This window comes from Triturus cristatus, chromosome 2_2, assembly GCF_964204655.1.
Source record: "Triturus cristatus chromosome 2_2, aTriCri1.1, whole genome shotgun sequence".
NCBI lineage: Eukaryota > Metazoa > Chordata > Amphibia > Caudata > Salamandridae > Triturus > Triturus cristatus.
Window position 1 is genome coordinate 1,170,268,173 of NC_140582.1, and position 21,869 is coordinate 1,170,290,041.

Genomic DNA, 21,869 nt, shown 5'->3' on the forward strand with positions numbered 1-21,869 from the left:
TCGATACACGCTCTGGTTGTATTGGGCACGACCATCACGAACAGACCTTGGTGTCTGTATGCCTCACACTGGGTGTTGGGTGGGAGGGAGGGCCTGTCATGTACAGGGAGGGTGCATGGGAGGGAGTGGGTGACAAAACGGGGGGGGGGGGGGGGGGGGGAGCATTTCCAATAAATAATTTAAAAAGTAGTGGCAAAACGAATAAGTATGAGGATAATTTTGGTTCATTCTTTAATGAGTAACATAAGGCTTAGATGTAGGCTCTCACTCATTTGGTATAATTAAAATGATAAGCTCTTGGAGCTTAATGAATAATCTGAAATGGGGAGACAATTTGTTCTTGGAATGTGGCGGGGTTGAATGACAGAAATAAAAGAAATGGACTAGGGGAAATAATTAAGCAAGAATCTTTTGATATAGTTTGTTTAATTTGGAGGATATGATATCTCTGTTAGTACAACACAAACAACTAACACTCGGGGAGTAACTATGCTAGTGAAATCATCTATTCAAACAACATTACACAAAAAAGCTGATGCCCTCGGGAGATGGGCAATCATAGAACTAGCCTCCGGCGTAACTGTTTGCTCAGTTTATGGCTCGAACCTAGATGACCCTCAAATATTTACAGATCTTGAATCAGAACTTGTGTTATGGCCTAAGTCGATGGTTTTTTGTGGAGATTTTAATATCTCTATGAGATTACCAGATGAAAGTATAAATTATTTAGGGTATGTGGGAAGAAAACCAAAAGTATATTAGGCAATTTGTCAACTTATAGATATCCATGGCTTAGTGGACGTTTGGGATAAAAAAAAACTCCGATCCTGGGTATACCTATTTCTCGCATCCCCACAGTAAATATGTCCGAATAGATTATATATTTACAACAACGTACTTGGTTGATAATGCTGAGATCATTTAACTCCCGAAACTACTATCCGACCATAACTCCTTGACTTTGTCGCTTCAATTAGATAATTTCACTAGACCTTGCACTACTTGGACATTTGATAGGAAATTATTAGCTAACCAGGACTACATTTCATATATAAAAAATTGGACAGAACAATTTTTTGACATGAATCGCTATAGTGCATCTAGGGGAATGGTTTGTGATTGTTTTAAAACTGCCCTTAGAGGCGAAACGGTTAGCTATGTGGCAAGGCATCGAAAGAAGCAAGTATTGATGCAGGAACTGATAAGAGCTGAAGAGAAACATATGTCTTTAATATCAAATGGTGGGGAGGCGGGGTCCAGTATGTGTTGCATACTTGTCCTGAAAACAGAACTTAATAGCTGGCTAAATCAGAAAGCAGCAGAGACGTTCCAAGCACATCGAGCTAAGGTGTTTGAAAATGGAGAGAGGGTGGGGAAGCAATTGGCAATGCGTACCCGGCAGAAGTCTACATATAACACTATAACCACAATAAAAGCGAATAGCCAGGAATACTCTGGGGATATCGTTGAAATTTTTCAACAGTATTATCAAAAGTTATATCAAAATGATATCCCAGCTGGTTCAGACGATTCGGACAATTCAGAGGAAATAGAAATTTTTACTAGGGGATTTGAGAGATACGGAAGGAAATAAAATAATAGATAATGATACTAGGGAAGATCTTGACAGAGAAATCGACATTATAGAGCTTCAACTAGCCCTATCAGGCTTAGCTTCAGGGAAAGCAGCTGGCCCCGACAAAATTCCCCTCGAACTTTATAAAGTTTTGGGTATACAAATTTTACCGTATTTAGTAGATCTATTTATCGGTATACAATCAAGCGTGAACCCCCCTGAATCCTGGAGAGATACTAACATATTCGTTTTTCCGAAGAAAGGCAAACCAGTAGATCTACCTACATCGAGGTTATTTGTTTATATTGCCTGCATAGAGCTAGTAACATTCTCCCCCTCTATCGTTATATCCCACTCTATACGATCATACTTGGATCTATCACTCAAAGATGGCGGCTATCTTGGCACCCGCCAATACGATAATGAACACTGCAACCGGATCTTACGTTTAGGGTGGACTTCCATCTACTTCCGATTCATCCAGGAACGACCTAGACCGTTTTTACCGCCACAAATAGAACCGCAGTTGTCGGCACTACTGTGGCTACATCACCTAGCCGGCTTTGCGGTCTCCGAGCACTCTGCGTCCCAGCTCATCAAGGCGGATAGTGGGCCTCAAACGTAAATAATGACATCGGAACTTTACTATGCCTACCATCAGTCCCCTTCTGCAGACAGCTCTCCTCAGCTCAGTCTGTTCTTTTTCTCTTGACCCCATGACCGGAGAATTAATATTCTCCTTTATTCTCATTCTTCCAGGGACTTTGCCATAGTCGAGAGGATTAACTCATTTTTGCAGCCCACTTACAAACATAGATAAGCATTGCATCTGTATACAATACTATATTTTCCTAACATAGTGAGAATAAATAGTTCAAGATACACACTTTTTCTTTAGTATACCAAAATCACAGCGGCAGCCCTCCGATTTTCCACCCTAAGTGAACCGAATATCACTGCATTTCAGACTCTCACTAAGGTATAACTTTCTCTTTGAATATACATATCCGTTTGAAACAATGACATGAGTAGTCTAACATGCTTTCTCTTGGTCCGCAGTACCTGCTATCTGTGTTGTCCGGATGTCCACCTCCATATATATATATGGAAGGATTTAGCACCAAGTCACAACATTAAGGTATCATAACTTGTTAACCTAACAGTGACAATTGGCAAATTGGTACACCGGCATTGCTACATTCAGAGCACTTATTTAACTGTTCAATCTGTTTAGGCAATTCCCTTCGATCCGTCTTGGACTCATACCTTGAGACAGACCATCGCACATCGATACAACATCTCTTCTCTGGGGATATCGCTACCCTCTTGAGGTATCAGAAATTTTGATCCACAACCATTCTTTTGCTAGTTTGTGGTGCACATTCTCTTTCATCAACAGTTGCACCTTCTCCTTGGTTGGTGGAGGGTACACATCTCCATTGACCACCTTAACCTCATTACAGGGCAGACATACTCAACTTTTTGCTGATCAAACAATATCTTTGTTTTTCATCTCTTTGGTCTCACAGCTTTAAGAAATCTCACAAGGGTCTGGGGCTATAAGGTATTATGCAATTGCATTGTTTGTAGAACTGTACATAGTGGATGGACTAAAAGGTCTTTTTTTAATAATTAATTGTATGATATTACTAGCACACAACATTTAGTCTTGACTTTCTTTAATCAGAGACCAGCTAGCATAAACAGAACCTACCTGCGGACTTTATCATTGATTGTGATTTGTATACATTTTGTTTAGGACAACGAAAGCACAGTTACATGGCAACCTGATGAAGGCTTCATAGCCGAAACGCGCGTAGGATGTAACATCGACCCAGCCATGACTATTTTAAATTGTAATCTGTTACTTTGTACAAACCATTTGTAGATACACACTTGAGTTTATATAATATGTTTGAATTTTGACTCATCTAAAAAAAAACAAGAAACATATGTTCTATCTTCTGTCTTTATTTTGAAAGTATCAAAATACATGAATATGATACGTAATCCCTTTATAATGTATATATAAAGTGACATAAAGTATACCCAATAATTTTGTATCTACTGGTGATATATTTATTCAACTTTGTTCGCTTTGTAGGTCTTTGTATTTTTAAACATTGTTCCTAAATTGTTTTGCAAACGAATGTTACAAGCACCCTGACTTAGGAATCAACCTCAGGGGCACCCCTATTTTCTCAATAAAGATCTACCTACATCGTACAGGCCGCTCTCCCTGATTAATTCCGATTCAAAACTTTATGCAAAAATTATGGCTAATCGACTTGGGAGGGTTATTGAACATCTGGTCTCCCCTTGGCAACATGGCTTTGTCCCTGGCAAAGGCAAAACGGATCATATCCGCAGGGCTATTACGTTATTTGATATGTCTAAAGACTGGAGACCCGATGTCAATGATCTTCCTAGACGCCGAAAAAGCGTTTGATCGGGTGTCTTGGAGATTCCTGTGGGGAGTTCTAGAGCAATGTAATTTTGGGCCAGGACTTATTAATTCTATAAAGGCCATGTATCAACAACCCAGGGCCAAGTTACAAATGATGGGAATTGAATCTAGACCTATTGATATCTCAAGAGGAACCAGACAGGGGTGTCCTTGCTCCCCGATTTTGTTTGCGCTATATATAAACCCCCTGATTATTAGACTATTGTACAGTCAGAAAATAAAACCAGTCATCGTTGGGGAATATGAGACTAAAATTCTAGCACATGCCGATGATGTGGCAGTTTTAACACCAGATCCTGCTGAGGCTATTGCTGAAATTGAAATAATTACACACCAATTTGGGCAATATTCGGGATATTCATTAGAGATAAGACGGTTAATCTTTGTACTGAAAATACTATCTTAATTGACCCTGGGATTGTAATAAATACGACCTATCTAGGAGTGTGCATTACTGCGAAAATGGAAAATATTAACAATATTTGAACTATGATCCACTAATTAAAAATATTACTAAAAATCTTCTAAGGGTAAATAACCTACATCTATCCATTATTGGTAGATGCAATTATTTAAAAATGAATACACTCCCTAAAATACTGTATTTATTTTGGGCTATCCCCTTGTTTTTAGAGGAAAAAACTATGAAATTGCTTGAGTCCCAAATGTCTAGTTGTATATGGCAGTAGGGGAAAATCAGGAGATCAATGAAATATTTATCTCTTCCTCAAAACGGAGGGGGGGCTAGCTGCTCCAAACTTGAGGCTATACCACTGGGCCGCCCTTCTTCAACAAATGGTACCTCTCCTTGTGATGAATGAAGCTAATCAAGATGTCGTGATTCCTTCTATCTTTGAAATAGCATTGGGGAAAGAAGCTCAAGGACTCCTGCTAAGGCAAACTGAAGTAAGATATTATATAAAAAAAAAAACAGGTTGAGGGTTGTTATTAGTGCATGGAAGGTCTGGAGGCAGGCCGCTAAGCTGATGGAAATCCCGAAAATTAATAGACATACCCCGCTTTGGCAATCCTCAATATTACCATGACATGTTAATGATGTAATTGCAAAAAATGGGATAGAGCAGGGGTACAAACAGTTGGTGACTTTCTGGGGGATGGGACCGGCAATAGATTTTTGAACATTCAAAACACTTTTGGAATTTCGAATAATGACTATTTTAAATTTATTCAAATTAACTCTATCTTAGGGTCCAATACCATCCCTCTTGAAACTGTCCCATTTATGGATGTCATTGTTAGAAATTCTACTCTGATTGGAACTATACATGGTATTCTCCAGGAGAAGCTTCCAAGCGATCTAGATAGTGTTGAATCTTCATGGGTCGAAAAACTGTGTAATCCCAATATCGATATTGCTCAACTGCTTTTATCCTCAAATCTGAAAGCACAATTATACAAGACAATTTTTTATCTTTATTTTACTCCTGCCAAGCTGTTTTTATGGGGTAAAAGCAGACGATTCCTGCCCGAGATGTGGGATAGGGCCGGCCACTCTTTCTCATATGTTTTCAGATTGCCCTACACTAATATCACTTAAAAATATGGTGTTAGGATTCTGGGAGGAGGTTCTTGGACATAAGATGGCTTATTCTAGCACACTTTTTATTCTCGGATATAATACCTTAGATTTCAGTCGTGAAGAAGAGGCATGTCTTTTTATAGGGACAGCTGTTTTTAGAATCATATTAGCAGCACAATGGATAGATCCGCATCAACCCAGCTTTCAGATGTGGTTAGTTGGGGAGTCCCTCACATAGACCTGTAAAATGCCAAAGCTACGCCTCCAGGTACCGACACCCGCAATCCAAGGGCAATGCACTATGGATGCACTATGGATGAACTGTTCAGGGATATTTGCCTATGCTTTTCCGCCTCTCACTCATTCTATTAGTGGTTCACAAGCTCAGGCAAATGTCTCACACACTAATCCTAGTAGCTCCTACGTCAACCTTGGTTCACAACCCTGTTGGAGCTATTTCTAATTCTGCATCAAAAGCTACATTTAACCTCAAGTCTCCTCACAGAGAGCCATGGAGAAATCAGGCACCTAGATCCCAAACAGCTGAACCTCGCTATCTGGCTCCTGAAATCTTAGAGTTTGGTTACTTAAATCTGCCACCACAATGTATGACTATCATTAGGGAAGCTAGAAGACCTACTACAAGGGCCTGCTATGCAGCTAAGTGGAAGCAATTTGTGGTTTATTGTAGTAGCAATAATATTGATGCTTCCATACAAAACATCTGCTATCTATTACACTTGCAACAGTCAGCGTTGGCTTACACCTCCATCAGACTGCACCTAGCGGCAATAGCTGCATATCTAGAAAATAGATAGCATTTATCATTGTTTATAGTACCAGTGATCAAAGCCTTCATGGAAGAACTAAAAAGTTATACCACCTAATCTTCCAGCTTCTCCATAGTCCTCACAAGATTAACGTGCCCACCTTTTGAGCCTATGCACAAATGCGAACCACAGTTTCTCTCCAGGAACACCGCTTTCCTCATTGCAATCACTTCTTAAAGGAGAGTGAGTGAATTACAGGCATTAATCATACAAGAACTATTTCTCCAACTACACAGAGGAAAAAGTGGTTCTTCGTACCAATCCTAAATTTTTACCGACGGTAGTATCTGTATTTCACATAAATCAGTCAGTAGAGTTACCCGTATTCTTCCCGCAACCTGATTCAGTGGCAGAACGAGCTTTACACACCTCAGATGTTAGAAGAGCACTCTTGTACTGCATTGAAAGGACAAAATCTTTTCGTAAAACAAAACAACTCTGTTGCTGTTGTGCCACCTCACAAGGGCAATCCTATTTCCAAAACAGGGATTGCATGGTGGATTTGTAAGTGCATTCAAACCTGCTACGCGAAAGAAAAGAGAACTCGAACTGTACCCCCAGGGGCACATTCCACTCGTAAGATGGGGGCCACTATGACTTTTTTGGGGAAAATTCCCATAGTTGACGTTTGCAAAGCTGCAACATGGTCTATTCCACACAGATTCACTAAACACTATTGTGTAGGTGTGTTAGTGAGACAAGCCAATGTGGGTCAAGCAGTACGTAAGACACTTTCGGGCAACTCCAACAGCTACAGGTTAGCCACTGCTTTGGGTGGATACTACTGTATAGTCTATGGACAGCATGTGATCTACAGCTCACATGCCTCAAACAGATGTTACTTACCCAGTAAGCATCTGTTCTTGGCATGTAGAGCTGTAGATTCACATGCGCCTACCCCTCCCCCGATACCTGTATCTGCTGTAGTTCTATATTTAATTTACATACATACGCATGGACATCTCTTTTCTTTACATACTACTCCATTCTCACCCTCTGCGGCAAACAATCTAACAATGGAGTTGATGACCATTTGCACTATCACCGAAAGGAGTCCCCTGCCACGTGACTGGAAAGACTTTTGCGAAGAAAAACAAAGTGCAATTCCTGGACCCAACATTAGATGGCGGGCTATGCACAGCATGTGGATCTACAGCTCTGCATGCCAAGAACAGATGCTTACTGGGTAAGTAACATCCTTTCACTAATATTTTCTTAATTGTACTCAAGTTAATTTGTATGATTCTGTTTAATTTTTAAGTCAACTTTTTTGTTTTTTGACAGGCGATTCTCCATCTCGATAGCGCAAAAAATGCTAGAGCAATGTATAACTTCTTACTGAACTATCCATGTAATCTGGGCAACACTACATTGAAATGCACCCTATCGCCAAAGAGAAAACCTTTGCCAGTAAGTCACTTTTTTTGGAATTACCAGTTTGTCTTAAACTCTTAATTAGAAATGTGTTACTTGCATTCGGGTGAATCTGCAAATGTTTGAACTTCACTGTGGTTTGTTTTTTGTATTGAGCTTACAATTTTAAGCCTACATCATAATAGTTGCTACTTCGAAGTGCACAGCTGGAAATGTTGTGCGCAGTTTTACATAATTGTTGCGTGTGTTGGCTGCAGATGCACATGCTATGCATACGCCTCCCATCTAGTGTTGGGCACCGATCTTGCAAGTTGTTTTTCTCAAGGAAGTTTGATTGGTGGCGTGTGTCCATTCTCCTTCCCATCGAAGCATTGCACATGTCGAAGTCTTTGTTCTTTTCCAGTGGATACTCATTAGTAGTCATAAGCAGTGAAATGTCCTGCCCCTGTGCAGGGACCTGGAGCATATATGAAAATAAGTGTGCATGCATGTATATGTATGTATTGTAGGAAAATGCCCCTTTTTGCATGGTTGCCTCCCACTTTTTGCCAGATTTTGATTCTCTTTGAGTAAGTGTGTCCTGGGTCCCTGCCAACCAGGTACCCAGGGCCTATGACCTTTCTCTTAAACTGTACTGTTGCACAACCAATTGGCAACTGTCTGGCCACATGTAAGTCCCTTGTAGAAGGTACCAAGGACACTGCGACCAGGGAAGGAATCTTAAGAGCTACAGCACATACTGCTGCCCCCCCCCCCTCCAGAGGCCCTGTACCCTAACACAGACACACACACTGCAATTGTAGGAACTCAGCTATTAAATTGCATAGCTGGGTGCACTATACCACTGGTGAGTCAACAGGTGCATGAACCCTATACCCCTCCAGTCTCGCAGTCCATTCTTCGACATTTTAAGTACAACAAAGCCATAAAGAGTATATTCTCTGGGAGTTTGTCATTACCAACTCCATAGCACCCTAATGGCTTTACTGAATTCTGAGAAGTTTCATATCCAACTTCTCAGCATATTAAACCCACACTGATGCCAGTGTGGAGATTAATGCAAAATGCCCTCAGAGGGCATCTTAGAGATGCCCCCTGAAAAATGACCCAAATCTAGTTTCTCTTCCAGGGGATCCTCATCAATAGTCATAAGCACTAAGAAAACAAGTTACTTACCTGTAACTGTAGGTTCGAGGCATGTGAGCTGCAGATTACACACTTTTGCATAGATCGCCATCCGGTGTTGGGCCCGGATGTTTGCAGTTTGTTTTTCCTCTTGGAAAGTCTTTGGGAGTCACGAGGTCGGTGACTCCTCCCTTGGTCCGTATTGCGCATGGGCTTCGGCTCCATCCTCAGATTGTCATCGGGCTCGGATGTAATACTTCGCGCTCCTGTTCCGAACATTTCCAGTTAGACTATCCAAGCGGAATCCTCGCTCTTCGCGGTATTGTTCAGATCCTGATCTCCTCAATCACCTTCTCTTCAACACACCTTCGATTCCAGTCGACGGCGGCCTTCGGGCCTATACAAGCGATGTGGGTCCAAATTCCCCCACACCGATCTTCATGAGGTGTGCAACCTCTGCCTCTCCCCTGAACACGAGGCTCGAGACTGTCCTGCCTGCAAGTCTTTCAGATCCAAAAAGACTATTCGAGATCGAAGGGCTAGACGAAACATGGCGCACTCCTCGACCTCCGTTCCAGTCGACATCTTTGGGGGGGACGTTTAAGCTCCGGGACAGCAGCACACCGAAGAGGACCTCGTCAGTGCTTCTGAAGCAGACGATGCGGATGTGGAGGACATCACCCCGGCGCAGAGGGTTGTGAGTAAAATACCCCCTCCCACACCCGCGCCGACACCCATGAAGGCTTCGGTCGCGCCTTCGCCTCCGGGCCTAGGCAAGACCAAAGACACTGCTTCGAACATCCCAACTTCGGGCCCGGTGAAGAAGCCTAATAAGCCTTCCGGCGGCTCGGGCTCGTGCCAGCCTGCCAGCGGTGCCGATAAACACACTTCGGCACCGAAGAAGAGATCAGCCTCTACCTCGACACCGAGCTCCGCACCAAAGCTCTGTGTCGAAACCCAGCCTCTCGGTACCGACCAAACATCATAAGGCCCTCGGCACCGACACTCCCGTGCCGAAGCCTGCCTCGACGCCGACCAAAAAATCGGAGGTTCCAAAAAAGCACGGCACAGACAAGCCTAAAAAGCCATCGGCCCCGAAACCTTCGGCGCTGACCGAACAGCCATTGTCTCAAGAACTGTTTACACCAGATCCTTTGCAAAAGACACTTACCAAGGATCCAAAAACGGTACATTTGGCACTTTCTTCTAAAAAAAGAGACATTTGGACAAACCAGCTCCGCCTCCACCTCCAAAGAAGAAAGACTCTGATAACTCCCCTTTCAGAGTGCCTTCCCCACCTCCTCCACCCTCTCCACCCCCTCCGCCTTATCCACCCGCCTCATCACTCTCCGACCCCGTCTCCAGGCCATGATCAGGGAGACCCTTACTACGATCCAGCAGATGTGCCACAAGACCCCACCCCTACAGGATCCCCAGACCCATGGGACGATTATAATAATCCAGACATTCCAGATGTCCCACAAGATGACCTTTATCCATCCAGGCCATCTCCACCAGAAGACTCATTAGGTTTTCACCACCTACTTCAGATGGCGGCACATTATCACGGAGTAGAGCTACACACTGACCTGGTAGAGGAAGATTTCCTCCTAGACGCCTTTGATACCGCACATAGGTCTACTTCCATACTACCTATGCTCAAAGGGGTAATAAAACATGCGCCAGAGGTTTTTAAAGACCCAGTCAGGGCTAGGGTCCTAAACCCACGCATAAAGTATAAAGCTGCCCCCACAGATCCTGCCTACATCAAAGGGCCAGCGCCACTGGATTCCTTTGTGGTATCCACTGCACGGAAGAGGTCAAATTCCCAGGCGTCAGGCGAAGCACCACCACCTGACAAAGTCAAAGGTACTGGACGCGTCCGGAAAGCTCACTGCGTCACAGGCAGCCAATATATGGCGTATCGCCAACACTCAAGCGCTATTGGCTAGATACGACAGAGCGCATTATGATGAACTAGAAACCATCATGCACCATCTCCCAGAAAAATACAGTGGTAGAGCCAATGAATTAATTCAAGAGGGTAAGACCATAACTAACACCTCTATACGCTGTGCCTTAGACGCAGCAGACACAGCCTCCAGGGCCATTAACACTAGCATCCTCCTTCGTCGCCATGCTTGGCTGAGAGTTTCAAGCTTTAAACCTGAGGTACAATCCTCCATATTAAATCATCCATTTGATCAAGAACATTTATTCGGTCCAAAAGTAGGTGAGGCCCTCGAGGATGGAAAAAGACATACGGCGAAATCTATGGGAGCCCTACAGTCACACCCTCCTAGGCGCTCCTTTCGCCGCTCTTCCTTTCGGGGCACGGGCAGAGGCTACTCCTCAGATAGCACGTCCATTTCCTGCAAATCCCCTGCTCAATCCACCTTCACAAGGGGTTATCAAAGAGGCAGCTATAGAGGCAATAACAAAGGCAGAGGCAAAACAAATACCGCCCGCTCTGCCACACCGCCTACCCAATGACTTCCCCCTGCTCCCTCCAGACCATCCCACTCCGGTCGGGGGCAGACTACAAAATTTCCTTCACGTCTGGGAGTCCATCACATCAGACAAGTGGGTGACCCAAATTATTTGTTCAGGGTACTGCCTAGAATTGACATCCACCCCCTCCCCCCCCCCCCACCCCCCACATTCCACCCAGGCAACGCCCAATGTCACAAGAACATTCCACGTTACTAAAACAGGAGGTAATCTCCCTCCTATAAAAAGAGGCGATGGAACAAGTCCCCGCCAATCAGCAAAATTTAGAGGTCTACTCCCTATATTTTCTGATACCAAAAAGAGACGAGACTCTACGACGTATCTTAGGTCTCCGGCCTCTAAACACATACATACCTTCGGACCATTTTCACATGGTAACACTTCAGCAGGTACTTCTGCTCCTCTCCCAGAACGACTTTCTCACCACACTGGACTTGAAAGACGCCTACTTTCACACTGGGGACTGTGGACTCTGTACCGATTTGGGAACAGTATATACAGAGCCACTTTATTTTTATTTTATTTATTTTTTTATTTTTATTTATTTGATATTTATAAAGCGCAACATATACCCTAGGGTGTCTTGGCGCTAAGAAACCAGTTAATTATGATGAGAAACGTGGGAATGGGGAATCATTGATCGAACAACCAGGTTTTTAAGATCTTACGAAAGTGAAAGAGGGAAGGGCTCTGTCTGATGTTTAGGGGTAGAGTGTTCCAGAGCTTTGGGGCTGCCACCAAGAAGCGTCGATCACCCCAAGATACCGTCTTTGTACGAGGAATGACCAATTGGCCGAGAGTGGCTGAACGTAGCGTTCTGCTCGGTTTGTACAATTGCAGCTGCTCTTTCAAAAAGTGAGGTCCTTGATTATTGAGCGCTTTAAAAACGATACAAAGGGACTTGAAATGAATTCTATTTCGAACAGTGAGCCAGTGGTAATCCTTTATGCTTCTTGATATTGATTCATATTTTGTTTTTCCTGAAAGCAGGCGTGCTGCTGCGTTCTGGATAGTTTGTAGTTTGGCTATTACTCTGGATTGAGCGTTAAGAAAGAGGCCGTTGCAGTAATCCAGAGCAGAAAATACTAAGGAAGTGACCAGAGTTTTGATGGCAGACTCCGGGAGAAAAGGTCGAATTTTTCTAATCTTTAATTTTAGTTGTGCTGTGGAGACTGTTTTATTAGCGTGATCCATGAAGTGTAAACCTTCATCGAAGATGATACCGAGGTTCCTAACTTTAACGGTTGGAGTAGGAGGGGTACCGAAGGCATCTGGCCACCAACTTGATGGCCAGGCTGGGAGGAGAGGTCCAAATATGACCACCTCAGTTTTATCTGAGTTTAATTTAAGACAATTGGTGGCCATCCATTCTCCTATATCAATGAGTCCCTTCTTAAATTTTTCAGCCATTTGATCTCCGTCACCTTTGATAGCCAGTACCAACTGGGTATCGTCGGCATAGGAGGTTAGGCTCATCCCGTGTGCTTTGATGGTTTTAGCAAGGTCCGACACTTTATCCCATTGGTGGATCAGCGGTGGGATACAAACTTGCATTCGTTTGACTACTTGGTTACCATCTGATCACACGACAGAACTCTTAAAATTGCCTTTCGAATTCTGATTGGTCTTTTCCAAAAATACTAAAAGTCTTGCTAGGGCATTGCTTAAGTCCCATTAGAATTTTAGTAACAAGTCACTATAGTCAGGGTAGAGGATTAGAACTGTCAGGTTAGAACGACTCAAACAAACCCAGATATTAGTGAAAATAATAACATAGACCTGGTGGAGGAGCTCGACCTCACACCTTACTTGCACTTGTCTTTCAAGGAATTGAGGTCCCTATGCAAACTTAAAAATATACCAATGGGCCTGCATCCAACCAAACTAGGGCTCCAGGGGCTCTTGGCTGAGTATGCTAAGGACCACCCATCTGAACATGGTGATGGCCAGTCATATGAGGAAGGGGGTGGATAATAAGCCCTCCATACTATCCCCTAGGGAGTAGAGGGCACCCATACCCTTCAATCCCAGAATTAGCATCTGGGGACCTAGAGATCACACAGGTGACTCTGGTACCAGAGATCACTGGGGGATCCACCAGTGAAGAGGACAGCCATGTATGGCTGGCCAAAAGATTAGAGCTAGAGTCCAGGCCCCTGACTCTAGAAAAAGAAAGGAGAGAGATGGGTTTAGCACCCATCAATGGTGGCAGCAATAATAAAAATAAGGATAGGGAGGAAACTTCTGACCTTTAAAATCCCCAAAGGGATTGTCCCTAAATTTGAGGAAGGTGATATCACCAAATGGTTCACAGCCTTTAAGAGGGCTTGTGACATCAGTAAAGTGAAGAAACCTCTCTGGGGGGTACTCCTGTGGGAACTGTTCTTTGGTAAATGCAGAGACAGGCTTCTGACCCTCTCTGGGCCAGAAGCAGGATCCTATAACCTCATGAAAGCTCTGATTGAGGGATTTGGATTCACTACTGAGGAGTATAGAGTTAGATTCAGGGGGGCCTCACAAAACCCAGACCCAGTCCTGGATTGATTTTGTAGACTTCTCAGTAAAGACACTGGATGGCTGGTTAGCTGGACATGTTGTGCAGGATTTTACTGGATTGTACAATTTATTCATGAAGGAACATATATTAAGTAACTGCACAAATGAAAAGTTGCATCAGCATTTGGTAGACCTAGGTCTAATTTCTCCCCAAGAATTGGGAAAGAAGGCAGACCACTGGGTTAAGACTAGGGTGACCAAGACAACCACTGGGGGTGACCAAAAGAAAGTGGTCACAAAACCTCCCCAGGGGAAAGGTGGTGAGAATCCCCAAGATAAAAAGTCTGTCTTCCAAAGGGCCCCAAAAACCTGTTCAGGCGGGTGGGACCCAAACCACTCCCTATGTGCCCCAACCTTGTAGGGGGAAGAACTTTGATGCCGTAAAGGCCTGGTGTAAAAACTGTAAGAGGTCAGGACACCTAACTGTAGATAAATCTTGCCCCCAGAAGAAAGCCCCTAAGGCACCCAGTACAGCTACTCCTGGGGCAGAAAGTATACAAATGGGATCAGAGGTGTATCCTAAGCAAATCTGGAACACACTGAAGCAAGTCTAGTCTCCCTGGGAGAAGTGGAGTTTGCCACTAGCTGTGTGGCCACCCAACTTAAAGAAATATTTACAGTACTCCTGGGTGAATGGAACTAGGGTAGAAGCTCTGAGGGATACATGTGCCAGTGTCACTATGGTGAAAGACACCCTGGTTTTTCCCTGAGCAATATTTGATTGGGAAGTCTTACCCAGTCGCCAACGCTGACGGTGTCACCACTAGTCATCCCATGGCCATGGTGACAGGCTGGATGGGGGGGGGGGGGGGGGGGGGGGGGTTACTGGCCTGAAACAGATAGTGGTCTCTCTGAAGTTGCCAGCTGCTTTTCTTCCTGGAAATGATCTGGAAACCTCAGCCTGGGCTGAGGATGAGATAAAAGCCCATGCAGCCATGCTGGGCATCCCTGAATTGGTGTGTGCGCAAACCAGAGCAAGGGTGAAAAAGTAGGTCTGGAGCCTGAAATAATTGCCCAACCAACCAAGAGAAAAGGTAAGAAGACGGGGAACCAGCTTCTGTACAGCAAAACATTCAGGACCCCTCTCCACAGGGTGAGGATTTGGATACCCCTGAGGGAACTGCGTCCATGGAGCTTGACCCTTACCAGGTTGAACTCTTGGGCACAGGGAGACCCTCTAGGGAAGAGCTGTGCCTGGGTCAGCGAGACTGTCCCACTCTTGAAAGCCTGAGGCAGCAAGCTGTTTCAGAAGCAAAGGGAGATGTCAGTGGTACCCACAGAGCTTATTGGGAAGAGGGATTACTGTAAGCCCCAGGAGGGTGGTAGTGCCACATAATACAGGGAGTTCCTCCTAACTTTGGCTCATGACATCACCCTAGCTGGACATCTGGAGCAATCCAAAACTTGGGAAAGGCTAGTGAGTCACTTTTACTGGCCCCAGATGCAACAAAAGGTCAAGGAGTTTGTCAGCTCCTGTTACCTGTCAAGACAGGTGGCCACCCAAAGGCCCCCCTCATCCCACTCCCAGTGGTGGGGCTACCCTTTGAAAAGGTAGGAGTGGACATTGTGGGTCCGCTTGAACCTCCCACAGCCTCGGGGAATAAATGTATTCTAGTGGTAGTGGATCATGCTACTAGGTACCCTGAAGCAATTCCACTTAGGACTACTACAGCTCCTGCAGTAGCCAAGGCCCTTCTGGGTGTTTCACCAGGGTAGGGTTTTCTAAGGAGGTGGTTTCAGACAGAGGTTCCAACTTCATGTCTGCCTACCTGACACATGTGGAAGGAGTGTGGAGTGCAGTACAAGTTTACTACACCCTACCATCCACAAACCAATGGCCTTGTTGAGAGATTCAACAAGACATTGAAAGGTATGATCATGGGGCTCCCTTAAAAACTCAAAAGGAGATGGGATGTCCTGTTACCGTGCCTGCTTTTCGCTTACAGGGAAGTACCACAGAAGGGAGTAGGTTTCTCACCCTTTGAACTTCTGTTTGGTCATCCTGTAAGGGGACCACTTTGTCATGTAAAAGAGGGCTGGGAGAGGCCTCTTCAGGAGCCCAAATAAGACTTAGTGGACTATGTGCTTGGCCTAAGGTCCAGAATGGCTGAGTACATGGAAAAATCATCCAAGAACCTTGAGGCCAGCCAGGAGCTCCAGAAGCACTGGTATGACCAAAAAGCTGCACTGGTTGAATTTCAACCTGGGCAACAGGTATGGTATTTGGAGCCAGTGGCACCAAGGGCCCTCCAAGGTTAATGTAGTGGCCCTTACCCTATCCTAGAAAGAAAGAGTGAGGTCACCTATTTATTTGACCTGGGCACTAGCAGGACACCCAAAAGGGTCATCCATGTGAACCGCCTTAAACTCTACAATGACAGGGCTGACATCACCATGCTGATGGTGACTGATGAACAGGAAGCAGAGAGTGAACCTCTCCCTGACCTCTCCTACAGCCCACAAGATGGGTCAGTAGATGGTGTGATCTTTTCAGACACCCTCTCTGCCCAACAGCAGACTGAGTGCAAGCAAGTCTTGCAACAGTGTGCTAGCCTCTTTTCCCTGACCCCTGGTCTGACAAACTGGTGTACTGTGAGAAAGTGCCCTCTTTCTTGCATGGTATGCCCCCACTTTTTGCTAAATTGCTGAATGTACTTTGACTGAGTGTACCCTGGACTCCTGCCAATCAGGTACCCAGGGCCTATGTTTCTTCCTTAAAACACACCAACTCCAAATTGGCAAACCCTGGCCACATGTCAGCCCCTGGTAAATGGTACCCTAGGTACCCAGGGCCTTGTGACCAGGGAAGACCCCTAAGGGCTGCAGCACTCATTGTGCCACCCTCAGAGGCCCTGTACCCTTACACACACACTGCCCTTGCAGGCTGAGTGTCTGGGTGCTGGACAAAATGAAGAGTCGACATGGCACACATCTGTGTGCCATGCCCAACACCCACACTGCCAACGCATATGTCAGTCACCCCTCTGGCTGGGTGCCCTGTGCCCCTACAGTACCCAGGTCCATTCCCGGGCACTGTGAGTGCAGTGCTGCCATTTAAGAGTACATGGTGCTGAGAGCTCGTCAAACACTAGCTCCACAGCACCATAATGGCAACACTAAAGACTGGGAGGTTTGGGACCAAACTTCTCAGCACATTAAACCCACACTGATGCCAGTGTGGGGTTTAATGTACCAAGCACCCCAGAGGCATCTTCGAGATGCCCCCTTACAACTAACCTACAATCCACGTCTGCTCTGAGGCTGCCCAGGCTGCCACACAGCAGACACGTTGCTGGACCCCTGGGTGGGAGAGCCCCTGCTCTCCCGGGCCTGCAACAATGCACATCCTGGGCGAGGTGATAAATCTCCTCCCCCAGGATGAGCAAAGGGAAGCTTCAAAGGCCTGCCGCCTCTAGGAGTTTCCCCAGGCCACTGCAACCCCCCACTCTGGCGGGAAGCTTGGCCGGAAACCCCATACAAGGACAGGGGATGTGCCAGCCTGCCCACCCCACCCCTCAGGTGGGGGAGGCGAGGTGAAGCACATCTCCGGGCTCTCGCCATCTTGAAGATGGGAGGCCCTACCCTATCAGGATTAGGCTACTGCCCCCCTCCCACAGGAGAGAGGCAGGATAGGGGGTGTACCCACCCCAGGACAAGGACCCATTAGTCCCTGGCCTTCACCTACCTGTAACGTCCCAAAATCTAGTATTTAGGGGCACCCTGAACCTTCCTTCCCCAGATTCAAGATTCCGAAACTACAAGAAGAGCGAGAAGAAAAGAAGACCTGCCCTGCAGCTGCGAAGGAGAGGGAGACACCAACTGCTTTGTCCCCAGCCCTACCGGCCTGTCGACCTCTGACTTGCTCCTGCTCCAAACCCGGCATCTCTTGTGGCCAGCAACCTCAGAAACCCCGGAGGACCTGGCCACCTTTGAACTCTGATCCCCTAGGACTCCCATGAGTAGAGGCTCTACTCAGAACCTACCTTTCACCCCTGGCAGCAGCCCGGAACCGCGATCCCAGCCCACTCTACACCCGCCAAGCCTGGCCGGTGTCGGAGGGAACAAAACCCCCTCGACTATCCTGAAGAAGCCTGCAGCCTCAGAACAGAGTTCCACCACAACCGCGATCAACAGAGGGTAAGATTTCCGACATCAAAAGGTACCCCTGCACCCGGCGCCCCGCGGCCCCCTGTGCCCAATCCCGGGGTACCTACCTATCCTCCAACTACCCAATTTACTCCTCGAAGTGGTGGTGGCACCTGAAGAGTCCTCGTCCCCGAGCCTGCAGTCTTTTTCCAAACCGGAGATTTCCCATAGAAATCAATTGAGCGCCCGACGGCTCAAAAGCACCCTGCACCCAGCCGCCCGAGTGGCCCTGGCAGTAAAAACTCTACTCTAACTTACTTCCCCACTTGCCCTGAGTAAGTGACCAGGAGCCCAGCTCCCACAGCCGCGTGGCTTGCCCGACAGCAGCCACCAACCCAGGCCCCCCTATCCCTCATAGGATAACATTGGGCCTAATTCTCTCTGCACCCGGCCGCCCTAGAGCCGCTGAGGGTGAAACAACTATACCTACCTGACCCTGGGAGACCCCTGAGTCTGTGCCCAGAACCTCAACACTGCCAGTCGAGTACTTACCCTTAAACCGCAAACTCTATTTTCCTCATAGGGTAACATTGGCTGGCTTTTTCCTGAAATTTCTTCTAAGTGTGGACTTTTCAAATCTTCAAATAATCATCAAAAATCAGCCGAGTGACAAAAACGAATTTACTCACCTGCCCTTAGGTGAGCTCCCAGTGCTGGATCTTGGTGCCCAGCACAGACTCTGAAAAGTACCCACAACTATACTTACCTTTAACTCATTTTTCTTCCATAGGAAACCATTGACTGCTTTTCTATGAAATTTCTTCTAAGTGTTGATTTCTGCAATTTCTAAATATTCGTCAAAAATCATATAACATCTGAAAACGTAATTACTAACCTGTTTTGGATAAAGGTCCCAGTACTGAGTCTAAGCACCCAGTACTGGATTACAAAAGTAACAATAACCTACTGTACCTGTAACCTACATTTTCTTCCATAGGGAATCATTGATTGTTTGCTCTGAAATATTTTCTAAGTGCTAACTTTTGAAATAGCTAAATACTAGTTAAAAATCATTACAGTACCAAAGTCGACTTTCAACAGCTGATTCTGAGAACTGACCCAGGACTGGATCTAGGATCCAGGCCTGGAATTACAAAAGTAATCTAAAAAGTAATCTGTTGCATATAATTTGAATTTATCATTGAGCTCAATGTATTGTGTTTAGAAATAGAGTTGCCTACTGCAACTACTTGTAACTGTTTACTAAAGTCTATTGCATATACAGAAGTATTTTTATGAAACCTCTCCTGTCGAGAAAGTATATTTTAATTCCAAGTTTTGGTTCTAAAATAAAACAAGCATATGTTTTTTATATACAAACCATTGGCCTAGAGTTCAGTTATTGAGTGTGTGGAACTATTTGCTGACTGAGTGTGTACAAGAAATGCTTTACTCTGTCCTCTGATACTGCCTTACTGCTCGACCAGGCTACCACTTTGGAGAGTAAGGTTATATCTAACTTTAACCTCTGTTAAACCCTTGGGGTCTGTGGACTCTGTACACCCTGTACCTATTAAGGAACAGTATGTTCGAGGCATGTGGGCTGCTGAATTTATATCTGTGCATAGATCGCCGCCTAGTGTTGGGTCCGGATGATTGCACATTGTTGTCCTGGAAGAGTCTTCGAAGTATCACGATAGGTAGCTCCTCCCCTGGACTACAGTGCGCATGGGCATCCCCTCCATCCTTAGATTGTTTTTTTCCGCCATTGGGTTCGGATGTCCTAATCTTAGCTCTTAGAGTAGTTAGGCCTCTAACTCTTCGGTATTGTTTTCGTTCGGCGCCGAGTATCTTTATCGAAGTTAACCATTTGCCCTTCGACGTCAGCGCCGATCCAGATCGACGATTGAACCAAAGACTTCGAATAGCCCCTTCAAGCGTTGCCCTCTTTGCAACGCTAAATATGCTTGCTTCGACGTGCACCCGGTGTGCAACAAGTGCCTCTCTCCAAACCACGACGAAGCCACCTGTATGGCGTGCTCCCGGTTTCGATCGAAGAAAACACTTCGCATTCGTCGAGCAGCTCGGCTCGAGGCGCAGAAAGTAGCGCCAAACCCGGACAACATCTTCGGGACCGAAGATGAGGAGGTCGTGGACCTTGAGGTTCAAGGAGAGATATCGGGTCCAACGTCGGCGCGTGAATCAGACTATGATGCCGAGGACGAACATATTCTAGATGAAGAGGATGATGAAGTCGTCGAACAGGTAATAGACGACGGAGAGGCCCTTGGGGCCGAGGAGGATAGCTCGGAAGAGGAGCTACGCCCACAGGTCCACTCAGGGCCCAAAGACACTCTAAGGCTCAGGTCGCGGGATCGCCACAAGGCCTTACCCAAGATCATTCCTCTCGTTCTTCCGCCCCGCTTAAATGCCCAGCGTCGAACTATCCTAAAGAGCCGTCGGTATCGAAAGCGCCATCACTCGATCGACGAGAATCGAAACTGAAGGCAACGGCACCGAAAGCGAAACCCAAAGTGGAGTCTCTCCACGGTAACAAGGCCTCGGAGTCGAAGACGCAAAAGAAGGCTGTCGACACCGAGAGGAGTCTTACGAACGTCGAACCGAAGGCGGCACCTACAATCAAGGTCAAGGTTGCCGACCCGAAAATATAGACGCCAAGGAGCGTCGACACACATATGGCGTGCGGCCCTCGGGAGCCACCCTATTCCAGTCTTCGTGGCCCGAAACCGACATCCAGTACGGGGCATGATGCCACAACCAGAAGGGCGTCGAAGGATTGTGTCCAATCCGCGGCACCGTCTCCCTTTGTAAAGCAGAAGGTGTCGGAGTCGGTATTACGCATCCAAACCAAGGCTTCCATGGTTGGCGCAGACACGGCCCCGCAGCCCAAAGCGGTCAGCGCGGTTCACATCGCGTCGACGCACATCAAGTTAGGACTCCCACCAGCGGTGCGACCAAAAATGTTCGACGCCAAGAAGGGTCTCGACCCCCAAGAACCTATCGACCCGAAGAAAACTGTCGAGGCACCGTCAGGCATTCCAACAGAAAAGAGAGCGGTTGCAATTCCTCGCGACGATGAGGATCCCAGGCAATTTATCGACCCCAATACTGGTAGACTTTCCATATACAAACGGAAAATAGTGACAGACACCAATGGAGCCCTACAAAATTCCATTGAAGAGAAAAAGACCAACATCACCAGTTCTTGTGGAACAACTTCCATATTGTGCCACAGACCCTCAGTCATTCTCACCCACACACTCTAATGTGGATGCTGGAGATGTTGATGATATAGAGGGCACTTATCCTATGGACACTGACCCTGAAGACCAGAACCAGCCTTGGGTGGACAATACTGATGCAGGGGACCCAAATACTGCTCCAGACACACAAGCATATGTGGTGAAAAAGTCTCCTACAGAGGATACGGCTGCTTTCAATGCTTTAATTGAAAGAGCCGCCAACAATCATGACGTACAGCTCCACACTGATCCTATTGAGGACGACTTTCTAATGGATACCTTCTCTACCTCAGAAATATCTGTTAAGACTCTGCCCATGCTGAAGGGGGTCCTCAAACAGGCTACTGACATTTTTAAGGAGACCACAAGGGCTAGAGTCCTTAACCCTAGAATTGAAAACAAGTATAGGCCAGCTCCTGTGGACCCTGCCTACATGAGAGGACAGTTGCCTTTAGACTCATTGGTGGTTTCCAATGCTCGGAAGAAAGCCAACTCACAGACAACGGGTGATGCTCCTCCCCCAGACAAACAGTCTTAAGGT

The 21,869-nt window shown here is 46.0% G+C and overlaps 1 protein-coding gene across 4 annotated transcripts in view; it reads left to right on the top strand.

Moving 5' to 3' along the window:
• Nucleotides 1–21,869, top strand: part of ZNF638 (zinc finger protein 638) — a 994,232-nt gene that overhangs the window by 600,368 nt on the left and 371,995 nt on the right. For all 4 annotated transcript variants that reach the window (XM_085642741.1, XM_085642742.1, XM_085642740.1 and 1 more), the window contains one exon: nt 7,698–7,823. In XM_085642741.1, coding sequence (XP_085498867.1) covers nt 7,698–7,823 — 126 coding nt within the window. The remainder of the gene's footprint in view (nt 1–7,697; nt 7,824–21,869) is intronic.